An 18326-nucleotide genomic window follows, 5' to 3' on the forward strand; every position below is an offset into this window, starting at 1 on the left:
ATTATTATTATTATTATTATTATTATTATTATTATTATTATTATTATTATTATTATTATTATTATTATTATTATTATTATCACTACTACTAGTAGTAGTATTCACATGATATACAGTAGGTGTAAGTTAGTAAGTTATATGAATACTATTCATTATGACACACGCAATAATAATAATAGAAATTATAATTATAATACAAAACAAGTGATAATATTAATGTTCATCATTTTTTGTTGTTGTTTATATATATTTAATATATGCATTTGATTTATGAATCAACTAATACATAGTATGTTTTTTGTTGTTAAATCTACGTTTATGAATACAAAAATGCAACATTCTTTATGTTATTACAAAAAACAGGTTTTTAAGACACCAAATATTTAATTTTCTGATAATAGTAATAATAACTTTTTTTTTTAAAGATGTCATTGACTTTATTTTGAATTCGGAATCAGATTCAGAATTTTATTCACAGCATTGCTGCTTTTCTTTTAGTAGGGGGTCTGATGTCTTCTGATAACTTATCCCAAGCTACACTTATATCTCTCGTCAGCAAGATTATCTGATAATACAGTCACTTTTCAACTTTTCCCCTTTGTATGAATAAATGTATATCTCCACCAGAGAGCAGCAGTGCCCTGAACATGGTTTTTGAATGCTGGCTGGCAGTACGAGACAAAGCTTCACTCAAACTAGCAGACTGTCAACAAAGTCAGAGCCTAACACATATGAAGACGTTGATCAAATAAAAAGAACTAGAAATCTAAATAAATGCCATGCAATACTCCTGCGATTATGATACCTTTATTGTGTTCGAGAGATGCTGATCGGTGTCAAATATGTGCAGTAGTATGGTTAGTTCATGGCAGAAATGTTGATTGGGAATAATCATACACAAACAGCATTTATGGCCAAAAGATGTCTCAGTCTCAATGTATCTAATTATTTAAAGTAACCTTTAGCTTTCTGTAGAGAATGCAGTTAACAATGACAAAGTATCAGTCAACAGGACGTCGTAAAACGTTTGTGAAGCATTTCTCACATAGTTGAAAGAGGAGGGTGGCACACACAGAGAAAGAGCTCAGTCTTTCACCGGACAAGCTGATAACAGTATGCCCATAGTGTTGGGACACAAGGGAAAAGATAGACGAGAGTGTCCTTCAACAGAAAAAAGCATTATCCAAAGCTTTGTCAGTAGACAGAGATACTGACCAGGTGTTCTGAGGACAGTGTGTCTCTATATCCTCTCCAGTAATTCACTGATGCCCATTGGTGGAGGAAGAATTCTAGTCCTTTTCTTAAGTATTATTTGCAAAACCACATTGTTAAAGGATTGTATGCTAAATTTGACCAATGTTAAATTATGTTAGTATTTTTTTCAAGTTTCAAAAGTAAAAGTGCTCAATGTACAGAACACTGGCAGCTTTTTACTATAACTTATTACGGTTTTTCATATTACTGCTGCATCAGACAGACAGACAGACAGACAGACAGACAGACAGACAGACAGACAGACAGACAGACAGACAGACAGACAGACAGACAGACAGACAGACAGACAGACAGACAGACAGACAGACAGACAGACAGACAGACAGACAGACCAATACATATCTTTTTGATTGATTGATTGAACCAAATTCACTTGAAACTGCAGTATTAATTAACAATCAATATACAATCATCGGACATTGAATAATTTCAGCATTAATACCATCGCCACACACTCTTAATACTTCACTTTTCTTTGGCAGTGTGCACAGGGACACTTACATTGTGACAGCTGGTGTTCGATAAAAGTCTTTGACCTTGTAAGGAATGTAACAACTGCACTATTTTCCCACATTCATTTATCTTGTTTTGTCCTCGAAGGTTCACCCTCCTCTGATGCAAGAGACGACGGTTTCACTCTCTTGTTCTTTACAGCAGTAAACACTCTCCATAAACTCTATCACTCAGTCCCATTTTTTCCATCAGTAGGATGAATAAACTCCAACATTCACCTCTAACTTGATATGTTTGTGTATTTACACTATTTTCTCTGCCCTTTCCCTGGTTCTTTGAGATGAGGGGGAACAGTGGATACATCAGCACACGGGTGGGAGTAAAGAGTCACAAGATCACCATGAGACCGAGCGGAGTGAGTCACTCACTGCTCAGCTGTCTTTTCCCATTTCCCTGCCTGCTTAGACTCTGGAAAACTATAAGCTACAGCTATGGTTATTCAAGACAAACGTGTTGAGAGCTATACATCTGCTTCTCTTTCTCCTCTGATTAATAAATGATTCATAAGGAAACCCCACCTGACATGTACTATCTTGTTTACAATGGGGTTCAACTACTATAATACAATATAAGCACAAGAAGACAAAACATTTAACAAGAAACAAAATTACATTTGACGATGAAAATGCGCCCAGAAAAACACATTAAAAATGATATAAAAAGGGATTAAAGAGATAGCATTAGGCAAATAAAGAGTTTTTGTTCATTGATCAATGATGAGTTATTAAATGACAGCCATATTAAAATTGCCACAGCCTTATCAATCCTTTACTGACTGTTTTCATCATGGTTGATTATATGCATTCACTTGTGGCTCACTGTTGGCCAGGACTGCGCAGCCCTCACTGCTCTTGTTTAGTGGGTCAACTCTGGTAAACAGCCGCTATGATCTTGTGGCGACCTACAGACTGCTGATACTCCACCACAACATTCATAGAGTATATCTATCTTGCAAGAGGTCTGCTCTGATCTCATGGTGACCTACAGACTGCTGATACTCCACCACAACATTCGAACAGTACACTATACATGCGTTAAAAGGTCAGGGGCTAAGGTCAAGGGGGTTTTAACTGAGGGATTTAATTGTAATCCAGCAGACAGAAGAACATTGTATCCTCGACCTCATGCACTAGGTTACATAAACATCTACAGATCAAAGACCCATAACTCCTCCCTGCAGATATTTTCTCACACTGCATTAGAGGGTTAACGAAAAACAGTTCAGTTCTCCAGCTGAATTGTGGCAGAGTGGAAACATGGAGGAACAGACTCTCAACGTCAAGCTGAGAATCTGAGTATTATCCATACAGAATAGTTGTGTCATTTATTTCCAAATCATAGGATTATAAAAGCCAAAACACACCAGAACTCAGAGTCTACACGGGAGATGTGTTTTTAGATAGATGTTTTAGTCATCATGTTTACATGCTCACAATGGGACTTGTTGCCTGCACGCTAATGTTTAACAGGAATAATGTGAATTGTGTTCACTATCTTACCTTAGTATATTAGGTGCTTACATTACATTACATTTGCTATAGCCCTTAACACGACGCACCGCAGAGAGCAATAGAAATGCCCCAAGTGGGCTTTTGGCGAAAACTAAATTAAGTCTTTTGAGCATATTAGATTTTTACTTGGTGACGAAACTTAGATTAAAGGTCAATCACTTAAACTATTCCAATTCATGATTTTTGAAATTAAGTTTTATGTAAATCCTTTCAATAGTCGCTGAGATCTCTCTCTGAAAAACAACCAAAATTAATCCTGTTAGTGGTGCTATACAAACATTTTCCCAGGATGTTTGAGCCGGAGAAACAATTGATTTAGTAACCATTTGAATGTTTGTACAAAAAATCCTTACAATCCATCTTGACCAAAGCATAGTCATCCCCATAGCCATATACAGCACTGCTGGCATGGCTAAAACAGGTGTCACTGTCCTTTTAATCTGCTCTATTTACAGACAGACAGACAGACAGACAGACAGACAGACAGACAGACAGACAGACAGACAGACAGACAGACAGACAGACAGACAGACAGACAGACAGACAGACAGACAGACAGACAGACAGACAGACAGACAGACAGACAGACAGACAGACAGACAGACAGACAGACAGACAGACGATGTTAGTATTTCTTTCAAGTTTCAAAAGTAAAAGTGCTCAATGTACAGAACACCGGCAGCTTTTTACTATAACTTATTACGGTTTTTCATATTACTGCTGCATCAGACAGACAGACAGACAGACAGACAGACAGACAGACAGACAGACAGACAGACAGACAGACAGACAGACAGACAGACAGACAGACAGACAGACAGACAGACAGACAGACAGACAGACAGACAGACAGACAGACAAGAGGCAGTGAATAACATAAGAAACAAGTGACATGTGATGTCTAAATCAGAGATAAAGTTTTGTAAATAATAGCTCCTTCAAATCCAAAAGGGGGAGGCATTTGCTGACTTTGCTTTTGTCGTCCCGCTAATCACACTTTAACAGCTGTAGTGGTGCTCAGTGGTGCTCCAATGTAAATGTCTTATGCAACATGTTTAAAGGCTCCTGGACATAGCAGCCCTTAATGTAAACACAGCCATGACAGCCAGATGACCCAAGCAGTCATGTGTTGGCCTTGTTATAACAAAATAAAATGTGTTGTCTAACAGGACCATTTGTTCATTAATCATAACATTATTGCCAAGGATATTACACAGCTAAATCTGAGCAATTGCAAAGCTTAAATAAGCACAGTTTAAAGGCACGCAACCGGAATGCACAACTCTATTCAAACAGAATAGATTAAATATTTCTAGAGCGCACAAAACAAACCCACGTACAATGAAGAAGACCTGCTTTGTCTTATGGATTCAAGATTACCTGCTGATATATGTTCAAGAAAAACTAAGAGGCAACATGACACAAAAACCATCGTCAATGTTCCCGTCTATAGTCTTTATTATAATAATTAGAAGAGATCCAGCTATAGAGAACTTTTTCTTAAAACATCCCGCCTATACCTCCTCCACCCACACTCACTCATTATACATCTATGAGCACTGGAATTGCTTCATGGAAAGAGTCTGTTGTCCCAACATGTATGAAATGGAAAAAGTGTGTGAGCAGGATTAATGCAGTCATGTTTAAAGCAAGAAAAAACAAACGATCCCACTGACAGTACAATGTGGTGCGAGTGACAAGCCACAACATAACCCTGCAGGAATTAACTGCCCTTAATTTGTCTGTAGTCATCAGACTTAATCCGGATTATTTCAGACCACAAAGCGTACAGCCATGGTTTCTTTGCCTGTCTTGTCCTGTCTGGGTTATTTTAAGCACTTCACTTGGTGTACTGCAGGTAGAATGAGAGTGCCTGTGCTGTGATGTGGGAACAAATATCTTTCCACATCTTGTTGGGTGGTTAGACTTGTGGCGATAAGGCTCACATGCACACACACTTCGTCACGCTCATATTAAGTGCTCAGAAATATCATCCCCACAGTGGAGGTTTCTCCCTATGAGTTTGACAGCTGCTAACGCCAGACTCAAGTTGAGGTGTCAGAATCACTCATCTTTTCCTCCGGATACCGCTCACAGCCTCTCTGTCCTTGCATTTACTGATTTAAATTGTATTTACCAAATCCAACTGGATATTTAGCTAGTGATTAGAACAAATGAAGGGAAAGTCATTTTGTGGAGAAAGATGAGAAACGCACAATCTTTCATCCATGTGTACTGCAGGAATAGGTTTGTACAGATTTCACTACACGAGTATTACTGCAATGTCTATTACGCATATTAAGTAATAAAATGATCATTGGCAAGAGAGAAAACGGTTGGGGAATGCTCGGCCCCTACATTGATGGAGCTCTTTTCTGCTGTGTTGGTCATTTCTCTACCTACCTACCGACCGACCGACCGACCGACCGACCGACCGACCGACCGACCGACCGACCGACCGACCGACCGACCGACCGACCGACCGACCGACCGACCGACCGACCGACCGACCGACCGACCGACCGACCTATCTATCTATCTATCTATCTATCTATCTATCTATCTATCTATCTATCTATCTATCTATCTATCTATCTATCTATCTATCTATCTATCTATCTATCTATCTATCTATCTATCTATCTATCTATCTATCTATCTATCTATGAAGTTGAATAGCAAGTAGGCCATCAGATTCAAAGGTTAAAGATGTGATTAAACTCGTCAAAACAGGGGTTAGTACTGCTATTGAGGTAAAACTGATACAGCTTGATGTGAAAAGGGCCACAGATGTAAGCGCAGAGTGTCATTTAATATTACTCCTGGTGTGTTATCTGATCGCTCTGTTGACCTGAGTCCAAGGAGGGTTGTATAATATGCTGACACGATAGTTTTTGTATATGCGACATGTTGTGTGTGGTCCTTACCTGTATAAAAAAAAGTAATACCATTCATATCTATGTTATCAGTCATCGCCTCTTTCAAAAACATTTCTTTAAGTATGTTACAAATTCTTTTTTTTTTATGCTCCATATTTCAACAATCCTTGAAAGATATTATTTCTAAACTTTGAGTATGATATAGCAATAACTGAAATTTCCTTCTACGTCTCTGCATCTTTTGGTTATTTTGAGCTCTCGTGTCTTCATCTGTTGTTGCTGCAAACACGCTTTTTTCACATGCTGTTCCGTTGGTTCGCACGAGATCATGGCTGTAACAGTATGCCTTTTAAAGCTATCACGCCGAGAAGCTCAGGTTGCCAGAACAAAGATAAGAAACCCATAAACTTTGATCTGTGACGTCTGTCATTCCATGTGCTCAGACACCCTCATGTTTCACTACAGGCCTCCATGCAGAATTACCACACATGCGTACCTCCACGTCGCATTTGTGTGTTGTCATTGGAGTACAATTTATCACACCTGCCCTTATGTCATAACTCACACCTACACGTGTGCTATTGAGGTCAATCAGGATTTACTAGTTATTTAGTACATTGCAAAAACAGTTTGATTAAACTCACACTAAACCTGTGAGTGCAACACTGTGCTAAATAGTGTTTGCTTGCAATACTTCAAAAACAAGCATGCTACCTTATCTAGTGAAAACAAATACATAAACACATACATTATATTTTCCCCATAACAGCAGGACATCAGATTACATGTATGCTAAGAGCCATTTATTCAGGTTATGTACATATTTGTTTGTATCAGCAATAATCCAACCCCCCCCCCCCTGCATTTTGTGGTGAAGTCATGCTAAAAATACCGGTGCTGTTGCCATGGTAATGCATCACTGTTACAAAAGGCACTCCAGTCACCAAGGCAACTGCCTATGTCCCCTACTTACCAGCCCCCCGACATACATACCATACAGACGCAACACAGACAAATGAGCCCACTCATCCAAATAAGTGCCGATCAGATCAATTAAACCATTTATATAAGCTTGAGAAAAACACATTCAGCTTAATCTGTTTTGATGCAGGCAGCAGATGAGCCGAGGGAGGTTCGGTTATTTTAGATCTAAAAAGAGGAAATGATAATCTCCCTTCTCATCCTTCCCTTTCCTTTGATGATGTTCACTGCACCAAACCCTCTAACATCCTGAACAGGCCTACAGATATGACATTAGGTAACATAAAGCTTCACGCAGATAAAAAAGAACCAGTGCAGCCATAACTCAAAACCACACAAAATGGTGGTTGGTAATGCACTACTTAAAAGTAGTCATTTTTGCATGAAGCATCTTTTAAGGATAAACATGAATAATCTGCACACAAAGCTTGGGATGGTAGGTCATCTGAAGTCTCTGAGTCAGCCAGCTAAGTGAACCGTGGATGTGATTCTACAGTTGGATCATGTGTCCTGTTTGTTATACACAAAGAAGTCTAATTGCACACAAAGAAACAAACAGTAGGCCTAATATTTACACAGCCACTCCTTTCACACGCCATGCAACTGACCATGGTTGAATCTGCTGTTGTATCTACAACATCATTAACCTTCAGAAATGTCACTTGCTCCTCCACCCTTCATTTAAAGCAGGTGAGTCAACTCAGCATTCTAGACATACTTACCACCCAGCTAGTGTTCCTGTAGTGTAGTGCCAGTGGTTTTTCCGGTGCAGCAAAGCTGATTAGGCTGACTGAATTTCACTATGGAGTTCGGTTGAGGGTGCATACACAACAGCTGCTGGCTAACACCTTTCAAAGCTTCCTACTTAGTTTTAAATGTTTGAAGTTCACAATCTGAGCCCTATTGCAGATCAGTCTCCGATGTCGCGGTACAGTGGTAATAAGGCCAAAAACCTCAACTGAACAGCTTAATAATGAACTGAGTGGCTATGATGACGCATGCAACGCACGGTTTGCAGTGTTTGTAATTAGTGTCATGCATGTTTGAGCAAACAAATCTATACTGTGGATAGATTTGATCTAAATTATAGTCGTTATGTACAAAAGAAGCAATCAGCACCAGGCACAATCATTCTGGCTACTAATCACATTGTAGAGCTTTGTTATTTCACAGAAACTCACACAAGTTTTCATGAACCTCCATTGGCTACTTGCATCACATCTAAACCAAATGTTTTTTATTCAGCATGTTTGGGAAATATTCCACCACAGCTGTCAAATGTCACTGACACAATACCTAAGAGGTTCATCAACCTCAAACGCATTATAGTTCTCAGACAAGCCCTCAAAGTGATTTTGTCTCATTTCCATGTTCAAGCTTTTGATTCCATATCAGTGCAGAGAAAATGTAATTGGTTGATATCTGATCCTAAAGCACATAAACACCTTTACCTCTTTTTTTTTTTAGCAAACAGTGAGTCAAGGGACCATTGCAATGCATGGATCTAGGGAAGATTTGCATTTGGCCTTAAGTTGATCCAACTTGTCTAGTTAAAAATATCTATCATCAGTCAACCTGTTAATATTGGTCTGGGTAGATCAAAATGGACAGTGGATACAAATCCATTATGTCTTCATACATTTTCTTGTTAGATATTCAAAGTGAGCCTCCAATGACAACTTAAAAAGTGTAAGCCTTGTGTTGTGAGAGCGATGCATCAGTATGGTTTGCTAAGGTGTTTTTGTGTAAGGTGAATGATGACGCATTCATGGAAAAATGTAAATACTTTCCATATATTATTCAACTCCAAGGTTGACTCAGGGTTTCCACAGCTTGCCTTCTTCTGTTGCAACTCTCCAGCTGGGAACCGTGATCTGGTGTCAGCATTCGGCTCGCATTTCATTTTCCATACCTCACTTCACTTCTTGTCCAGTGAATGCATATTATTATTATTATTATTATTACTACTACTAACACCACATAGGGTAGATAAACACAACACAGACGGGGTTTTTTTTTACCACAAATGAATGCCTTTATTTTTTAAGACACTGTTAACACACAGGAGAGACACATCGGCTCTTGCAATAACACAATAAATCAAAGTCGGTATCATAACAGATAGAGTGGTATTATGGAATGTAGCGGTTTTCCATTTTTTAAGTTTTTAAACAATCCTTTCAAATAAATAGTCTCTATTTAGTCTTTGTAGCTAGTGTTTTTAAATCAATATATTCTCTTTGTTTAGTCAAAGTTTCAGGAATGAAGAGGAGAAAAATCTGACAAAAACAAAGACAGTGACAAAACAAAGATATTACTTTTCAAAGGTTCTTTAAATTATAGGAAAGAAAGTAAAGGGAAGAGAGCAAATGTTAAAAAAAAAAAGGTAAATCCCTTCTTCTAAGAAAGCTAAATAAACTTGTTCTTCCATCAGAAAGTGCCCATAGACACACAAACCATGTTTGTTGCAGAAGTCTTTAGAGACACCAATATAAACACATAATGTCCTTTTCAGAAGCTTAAGTTGTCAATTGCTACACGGTTGCTGACCTAGCCAGCCAAGGTCAGCTTATACAATCAACCTCCCCCCTAATAATGTGCTGTGCTGCGGGGGACCTGCAGTCCAAACTTCTTACCAAAAAACGTATGTCATATCACAGATAAAGCACCATGTCAGGTTCCTAGAACTACACTTAAGCTTCAATTTTCTCTGCCTCGCTCTTTCTCTCTCAGAGAGAACTTAACAATAAAGAAACTCATCTGTACCAGGGGAGAAGAGGAGGGTGGGGTCCTAGAATGCTACAGGAGTCCCTGTGTTTGTTTAGAGACCGCCGCCTCATACAACATTTCTCCTACCATGTATATCAGAGAAAAGGACCAGTCCCAGAAAGAGAAAGTGCAAGTAAGGGCACAGGCAGCCCTGTCCTCTGGCAGGTGAGGGAGAGCGCAGGAACGGCCGCACAGACTCTACCCTGTCCCCGAGATGAGGTTCTCCTCAAGCAGAGGAGGATCAGACCCTCATGTAGGCGTAAGGGCGATGCACCTTAGAGTGGCAAGGTTTAGGCTCTATGAGCTCTTCCCATGCTTGAAATTAAGACCATGTTGGCTTCAGTCCAGCTCAGTCAGTGCTGTGATCCTCCAGCTGGGAGATGATGGTGATCAGGTTCTGGAGGCCGAAAATGAACCCACTGTCCTGGCCTTCATGCACCACACTGTCCTCCCCGTAGTGCCGGCAGGTGGTGTGTGCAAAGTCAATCATGCGCACGTCTGCCGTGGTGCTGGTGGACTCTCCTGTGCTGTGGGAGGAGCGACTGCTGTTGCTCCCTCCAGCCACACTAGCACTGCCACCAGCTGAGGAGGAACAGCGGAAACCAAAAGCCCCTTCTTCCTCCTCGTCATCTTCCTCCTCCTCTTCTTCGTCATCATCAGATGGTTCATCCTCATCACCTTCTTCCCCCCCACGGTGTCTAGGTCTATGAGGAGTCCTGTGAGGGTCTCCGTCGTAGATGATGAGCAGGGAGCTGGAGTAGAAGCGGTAGGATTCGCAGGCCTCGAGGGCAGCTTGCATTTCCCGCAGTCTGCGCAGCACCGGGGACAGCAGCTCTCTCCGCAGGCGACGCCCGTTGTGGAAGAACTGGTAGAGCGCCTCTTTGAAGCCTGCAAGGGTCAGCTTACGGCCGTGGTACTTATTCATGAACATCAGCTGGCCTGAGTCGGACTGGTACACCTGCAGACACACACAGAATCATGAGCACTGCAGACCCAAATGTAACCAACACAAAAAACTTCAAAGCAAAGGAGTTTTTTTCTGTACCGTACCTGCATGCCACAAAGTCGCACTCCAATAGAGGCTGATGTGCTCTGCTGACACTTGCGAATCTGATTGGCTTTCTTCTCCTCTGATGCATCATCCCCATGTTGGCGAGTTCCCATCTTCAAGTCTAAGACACATGGTACTGTGTAGCGCCACGTCAGGTTTTCCAATAGAATAAATTCTGTTAAAGGGGGTCAAGGATCAAATAACAAAAGTCCTATAAAGTCTCAGAATATATAAGGTCATTTTAACACATAAAACTCATCAGTCTATGTAACGGCACATTGGAGACACCCAGTAGCATTCATGGAAGGATACTGTATTGGTTGCGATGTTTAGCATTCTCCTTCATTCTCTGTAAGTGCTGCTGGTGGCATTTAAGACTCCAGGGGTTGTGTTTGATCTGTGGCACCACGTTGCCTTTTTCCAGGCTGAAGTAGAGAACCTCTGCCTGCTGCTGCTGCTGCTGCATCTCATCACGGTTATAACTGCAGAATGGACAACAAAGGAAACGGAGGAAGCTTTAGTGTTACAGAACTTGTTCATGAATAGTCCAGTCATTTCTGGAGGCATTAAGGCGGTCTGGAGAGCATCCTCACCTCATGATCTTGTCTTCTTTACGGCTGTGTCGAGTTCTGTCTTTGCTGTAGTTGTCGTTTTCCAAAAGCAACGAGGACTGCTTCTTCTTGCTCAACTTCAGCATCTTGCTCTTGGGCTCACAGTCTGTGGAGGGATCTTTGTTTTCCAGATCCCCTGATTCGCTGTGGAGGGGGTAGGCGATGAGGCACAGGTTCCCTTCCTCATCCTCTTCAAAACTGACCGACACTACACCTGAGAGATGGTGAGAGGGAGCAGCAGAGTGGTTATGAGTACTGACCTATTTTACATTAATATAAGTTCAAGTATATATGGTAATAATTCATAATAATGGGTATCATACTAGGTAATCATTTATCTAATTAGTCTTCATTCAATTTGAATCCACATTTAAAAACACATTTCTGCATAGATGTTGACACACTGGAACAGTAACTTCTTGTTCACATTTCCACATGCACACACACGCACGCATACTAATGTCATATGGAAGTGACTGTCGATGTAAAATAAATATGAAGTGAAAGCAGGACAGAGAATTTGTATATGAAGAGAAACCAATCTAAGATCAAACAGTATTTGAAGGACTCATGATTAAGGAAACGAGACAAATACCACACGAGGCTGAAATGTGTCAAACTGAGCAGGACATTTATTAAGCAGTTGCTAAACATCCTCATATGAAACACACACAATAACTCATAAAACAGAGTTTCAAGCTGTCTGCAATGACATGAGAAAATGAAGTACAGTGTTCTCTTTCCACGTACAAAAACATACATCAAACAGCTAAAAAGGCAACAGAGAGAGTGGCTTAACCCCACTACAGACAGTTTCATACCATGATTCTGTGACATTTGGCCTGCACACACATTTTATTTAACAGGACTTTAATAGAACAGGAACAATTACATTTTTTTCCAGATTGTTTGAGGTGAATATCAACCACAGTATTACATACCAAGTAAAACAAAACATTTGTTTGTCTTAATGATCAAAGAGACACATTAGTGACAATTTATTTATTACATGACCAAAGAAAAGTTCCCCCTGGTAGCCCCCCCCCCCCGCCCCTGGTATAAGTCCCTAAAAGGGCCTGTGTGTTGTGTGTCTCTGTGCGGGGAGGGGGATGTGTCGCACTGGGAAAAGAAACCACAGCTGCAGCGGCTAACAGAGATCAACCACAGACAGGAAGTAGTGATGAGGCTCAACTGGTATAGAAGAGAAAGTGGTAGATAAGGCAGGAGCATCCAACACAAGTTGTGGTCACATTACAAAACAGCCCCTAGATAACAGAAAATAAATAGGGATTTACTCCGAGAACAACCTGACCAAACAGAGAAAATGTTTTAAAAAATGCTTCTGAGTGCTTGTGCATGTTAAACAGCGGGCCTGAGGACCCAGCATCCGCTCCCTTCCGCAGCCAGAAGCCTGGCTGATGACATGCGCACTGACTGACATCACCATCCTGCAGGAGGCCCGGATCCTGTCCCAACACCGTCCACCCAGAGCTGCAATGTCATCACACCACCTCAGTGAGTGTGGGAATGTATGAGTCACTTCATTCACTAGAAGGCCTCATAAATGAATAATTAAATGTAATAGGTGCCTCTATTAAGATTTGTATAGTCCGATACTACACACTGGACGTAATATAACAGCCCTGGTTTGAAAGAGTAGTAAATCATTTCCAATGACCCTTGTTTCATTGGGTTCAAAAGTTCAAATCTGGCATTGGTGTCTGTATGTTAGAGTCCTTCACACAGTCTTTGTGATGAAGACCATGTTCCAATATTGTAATGATGTTTAAATAAAGGTGTTTTTTTTCAAGCGTTCATTATGATAACAGGCCACAGACAACTGTCCCTGAAATCTCCTTTAAATGATTATATCTTAAAATAATAATAACACCACCAGGAATGACTATGTTCTTTAAAAAAATTAAGAAAAACTCTTACGATTATTACTGTGTGAATGTAAGGAGTCCTCTACTATTTACCCCTTTTCATTTTCCCTGGGTATCTTCTGAGGTCCACCTGAGTTAAGAAGTCAGGAGTGTAGCATACACTAATTATACAGTTGTCAATGCCTGTTGGTAGAACAGCAAGACACAGTGGATGTATATTTGTGTCCATGTTGTATGATGTTGGTGGAAATATAATCAAATGATCTGGCCCATTTGTTTTTTATTCCTGCGGAAGGAACTTTATCTCATCTTGTAACCGAAGCCATCTTAAAACCGACGCAAAATACTTGAAAGCTTTGGTTGCTTTCCAGGCCCTCAGCCTGGATGCTACTTGAACCCCCCCCCTCCAGTTTGAGATAAAAGCTTCATCCAGAAAATATGCTGTGGTGTCGTTGGTCCAGTCACATTAGGTTACAATTGAAAATAGAGATGTATCTATCTATAGTTATTTAAAAAAAACACAGTGCAGTGTGTTGTTTTGTACGCTGTGTTTTTTAAGCCCTTGCATCAATTCATTTCAGACTTTACCCAAAACAAATACATATTTGCAGAGCAATAATTTTATGTACTGCACACAGTTAGAACACAAATTGAAAAACGTATATAAATGGTAGCAGCTTTGCAACAAAACAACATCATTCAGGTTGACACTTCCTGCAGATTTGGTTTGGGGGGTCTTACCTTTATACTGAGGGGTGAATTTCCTCATCTCTGGTGGGAGGCTCTTGTAGAACTGGTGCTCCCGGGGGATGAGGGGCTTGCATATTGTTTGTTCCCCAAATCGCAGCACACAGGAGTGGCCTCCCACCTGGTGCACAAAGGGCTCAAGCATTACCCCTTTCCCGGGGTAAGGAGTCCCGTCCGCCTGCATGAGGGCTTCCAGAGCGGGACTCATTCTCACTCCGCATCGGACAAGTGAGCTGTGGGGCCCCACGGTGCTCGCGAGGCAGGAGACTCGAGCTCTCGTCTGGCTCCCTATCCTCGAGCTCTTCTCTGTTGGCTCGCGCGGGGGCGCTATTGTCGCCTGCTCGAGCACAGCAGTGAAAAAACAAAGGGCTGGACAGGAAGGACACGGGCACCGTCAAAATCCGTTATTCCCTTTCTGTTCCTTTACGAATGAGAAATTATAAAACTCCTCCGCTTGGTTGGTTGATCTCCTTGTATGTACGTGTAATAAAGCGCTATTTGAGCAGCTTTAAAGCTACTTAGAACGTTTTCTAAACGACGTGTGTTTCCATCGCCTGGTTGTTAATGAAACTGACGACAGGGCTGATCCGAGAGCTTGAAAAACAGCAAAGGCAGCAGGCAAGCTCCGCCCCTCCACTTAGCTGACCAATCACAAAGCCGGAGCTGTCGCTGGGAGGGGACAAGGCACCTAGGAGAGGATCAAGCAGATCGAGCAAACAAAGAGGAAGGAGAGAAAACAGGGGGGAGGGGAGAGCAGGAAAAACACCAGACCTAAAACCGCAAAACTGAGGGCATATCTGTTATAGCGAGTTACATCTTTCTTGTTATTTGGACACAGCCTGTATGTTGCATTTTTAAATTCAATCTCATTCTTGCAAAAACAAATATCCGCGGAAGCAAACTGCAGCAAGGAATTTAAAATGGCAAGGAAATCGAAAACAAGCAAACAAGCCATTTCCTTTCCATTGTACATTTTCGATTAACGTTTTAATGTCTCCTCATCGATAAGGGTGGTTGGGGGGTAAAATGTGTTTTTGGGGGCCGAGTGTTGATTTGAGTATCAAGAACATTTTCGAGATTGGACACTTATCGTTACAGCAAAAAGCACAATTGGGTTGCATAAGTGTTACAATGTAAATACAGGTCACCTTTATTATTTGTCCCACAGAGGGGACATTTACAAAATGTTGGTGAGAAATTGGCATTTCGTTCAGAGAGTCCATTAGGAATAATACATTCATGAGTATGATGCTTTACGCCAAGACAATTCCACTGAAATCTACCCACCCAAAGACAATCTTTGCTATACTATGAACTGTATGCTTATACATAGGTTGTTTGGCTCACTGTCTTTCCCTGATCACGCCCACAGTACTTTACATTTGAGATGACATAACAACATAAAATAACCTTTTGGCTACAGTGAAAGCAAATATTGATCCATTATTGATTGACATTTCATAATACAAAAAATAAGTGCAAATATTTATAGTTTAGGGTGTTAAGCCAACAATTCACCAGAAGTTGTTGGAACAATGTGCTCTTCTTATTCTCCCCTCCTGCTTGATTCTCCCGCTTATGACCAAGAAATTGATCTCAGTGCTCCATCTTGAAGCATCAGCAGACAGTAGGCACAATTATACAAACAGTATTAATTCTCTACTGGAATGTACACGTTCGTCAATTTCACCAATATACTTAATTGCCAATGACGTTTTATTGTGCAATGGCAAGAGTTGAGCCAGGTTCAACTTTTTTGCTGGCCAGTATTATATTATTTATGGGGCTCTGTTTGTTTTTGTCCCTGCAATTGCAATCTGAACATTGCAATACACTGCGAAGCTAACACAATGATGTATTATTTTGGGGTGTACTGTCTTAAAAAATGTTTGTATTATTAAATTATTTTTAGCATAATAGAATATCAATGGACAAACATTCCTAAATGGAGACTGTGAGTAATATCAGCGAAAAAACTGGTTCAGTATAAAGTCAAGTTTCAGACCAAACTGGAAACTTAATTGTGAATGGCATTCAACCTAATGATTCTGACTGGTGTGCCAGAACATACAAAGCTTTGGGTCTATCGGCGAGCTCGGGTCGGTGAGACAGGCATAGTCTAATCACATACTAATCTCTGATGTTCTAGCTCTGCACTGAGATTACAAATGGGAAGAAAGGATCCCAGACCCAAGCAGGGAGGAGATTAAATGATCAGCACTTGAACAGGGCACCCACTCTTCTATTTTCACTGGTCTCACAAGTATAAGAGAATGAGAACAAAAAAAGCAAAGGGAGATAGTGTGTTTACAGTAATGTGTGTGTGTGTGTGTGTGTGTGTGTGTGTGTGTGTGTGTGTGTGTGTGTGTGTGTGTGTGTGTGTGTGTGTGTGTGTGTGTCAGACATTCTGGGTTTCCCAGACGTTCTGATCCCAGGATAAACAGAACAATACTGACTTAATCATGTCAGTCAATTTTTCTGGAAAGAAAACCATGGCCGTGTCGTTTTACCACTAAGTAAGGCTTTACTTATGTGATTACAGTAATAAAGAATGGGCCTCAACACTGGGGTTGGGGATCAACGTGTGTGTGTTTGTGAGTGTGCTCTCAACTCTGTAATGTCAAGGACCATCAGTCAGCTATAAAAAAGACCAGAGATTTAATTCTAAGATAATTTCGTCTGAGATACCTTCGCCACATAAAAAGCATATTTCCACTCTGGCTATCATAGTGCTACACATCTTGAAACTGAAATAAGACATTAAACTCTTCAACACTGTCATCAGGAGAAACTGTGACTCCACAAATCCCACTATATACAGTATGAGGGATACAAGAAAGTGTGTGTTCATGTGTATGAGTTGCCGACTTTCTAGCCCAGTCACCATGGCCTCACTGATGCATCAGTGTTGTCAGTTTAGCATGGTTTCCCCTCTTATGTCATGGGTCCATGCTCAAGGACAATAGATCTAGGCTGTGCCACAGGGCCCTCAATCCAGCTATGAAACAGAGCAGTGAATCAGTGATGCAATGTCCAACAATCTCCTGCTTGCACATTGTATAATGCGTGGCTTTCTACAAACACAGGAGCCATTGTAAATCCCATCCACCAGAGATACAACAGGGGTCTCTAGATATCCAGCAGGGTACAATAGCAGCAGCACTTGCAAAAATGTTTTCTTCCCTTAAATATGGCACACTTATTCTGGGTGCACCAATCTAACACAGCCGATCTGACCTTATTACTGATGATAAAGGTTTGTAATTGTAAACTCGAAAAGCTCCTGCTATCCCTTTCAACTCAATTTTAGTGCCAGAGCAATGTGTCTTTTTCATGGAGTTATTTTTTTTTTTTTACACATGCACAGGTGTAAATAGGGAAATGAATGGTGGCAGAATACAGTTTAGCTGTTTTAATTTCAGGTACCTGGTACTGTGCTCAGTGACTGTAACTTTCACTGGGACATTTGAATACAATGGAGGCATTGTTAAATACCTGTGCTTTCTTTTCTGTGACGAGTAAAAATGTCCAATGTGAAAAGGCCCATCCTTTTTTTTCCTTTATGACTCTGACTAATTCAACATGGCGAATCATAGAACATTGTACATTTGTGAATAAGAGTTTGTTGGTATTGCATTGCTAAAGCATAAGAAAATAAAAGGTTGGATCAGCCCACCCCCAAAATATTGTTTTTTACCAATGTGCTATATTTGCAGTAGTTTAGAAAAAATGTCTCCCAGGTTTAAGACCTACGGAACGTGATCCGCTCTGCTATCACTCTGTCTATTCATCTGTTTGAGGTTTGGCTTATTACCCCTAATGGATCTTTCTAAATATTGTATGGTCTCACACTAATGGATGACTCACTATTACCTGACCCATTACAAAAGCTCAAGGAAGCAGGTTTTCTTTAACCACACATATATTTGCTAGACTAATCAGTTTGTCATCTCAGCCAACAATAAGGTTTAGATCACCTTTGATGAAGCCACTCGAGTGTCCCTAGAGTTCTGTTTGCTTCATTGTGGAGTGTCAAGCTGTAAAGGGCTCGTAACTGAACACTCCGGTAATTGACCAGGGGGCAACCATAGGTCTGTTCCGTA

At 40.7% G+C, this 18326-nt stretch overlaps 1 protein-coding gene across 1 annotated transcript; it reads right to left on the reverse strand.

The window, feature by feature from the left end:
• Nucleotides 1-9175: 9175 nt before the first annotated feature.
• Nucleotides 9176-14807, reverse strand: ip6k2b (inositol hexakisphosphate kinase 2b). Its single transcript, XM_063910422.1, has 5 exons — nt 14218-14807; nt 11573-11804; nt 11292-11461; nt 10979-11154; nt 9176-10886 (listed from the first exon to the last, which is right to left on the reverse strand). Exons 1-5 carry the CDS (start codon nt 14429-14431, stop codon nt 10278-10280), a joined length of 1401 nt encoding a protein of 466 aa, XP_063766492.1. The 5' UTR covers nt 14432-14807; the 3' UTR covers nt 9176-10277.
• Between the last annotated feature and the right edge of the window lie 3519 nt (nt 14808-18326).

The sequence above is a fragment of the Eleginops maclovinus genome, chromosome 20 (genome assembly GCF_036324505.1).
Source record: "Eleginops maclovinus isolate JMC-PN-2008 ecotype Puerto Natales chromosome 20, JC_Emac_rtc_rv5, whole genome shotgun sequence".
Classification (NCBI taxonomy): Eukaryota; Metazoa; Chordata; class Actinopteri; order Perciformes; family Eleginopidae; genus Eleginops; species Eleginops maclovinus.

Coding starts and splice junctions, on each gene's coding strand:
- ip6k2b (XM_063910422.1), bottom strand. CDS start 14,431: ATGAGTCCCGCTCTGGAAGCCCTCATGCAGGCGGACGGGACTCCTTAC. Junction 11,805..14,217: donor ATTCACCCCTCAGTATAAAG/GTAAGACCCCCC, acceptor ACCATCTCTCAG/GTGTAGTGTCGGTCAGTTTT. Junction 11,155..11,291: donor TAAACATCGCAACCAATACA/GTATCCTTCCAT, acceptor CCCCTTTAACAG/AATTTATTCTATTGGAAAAC.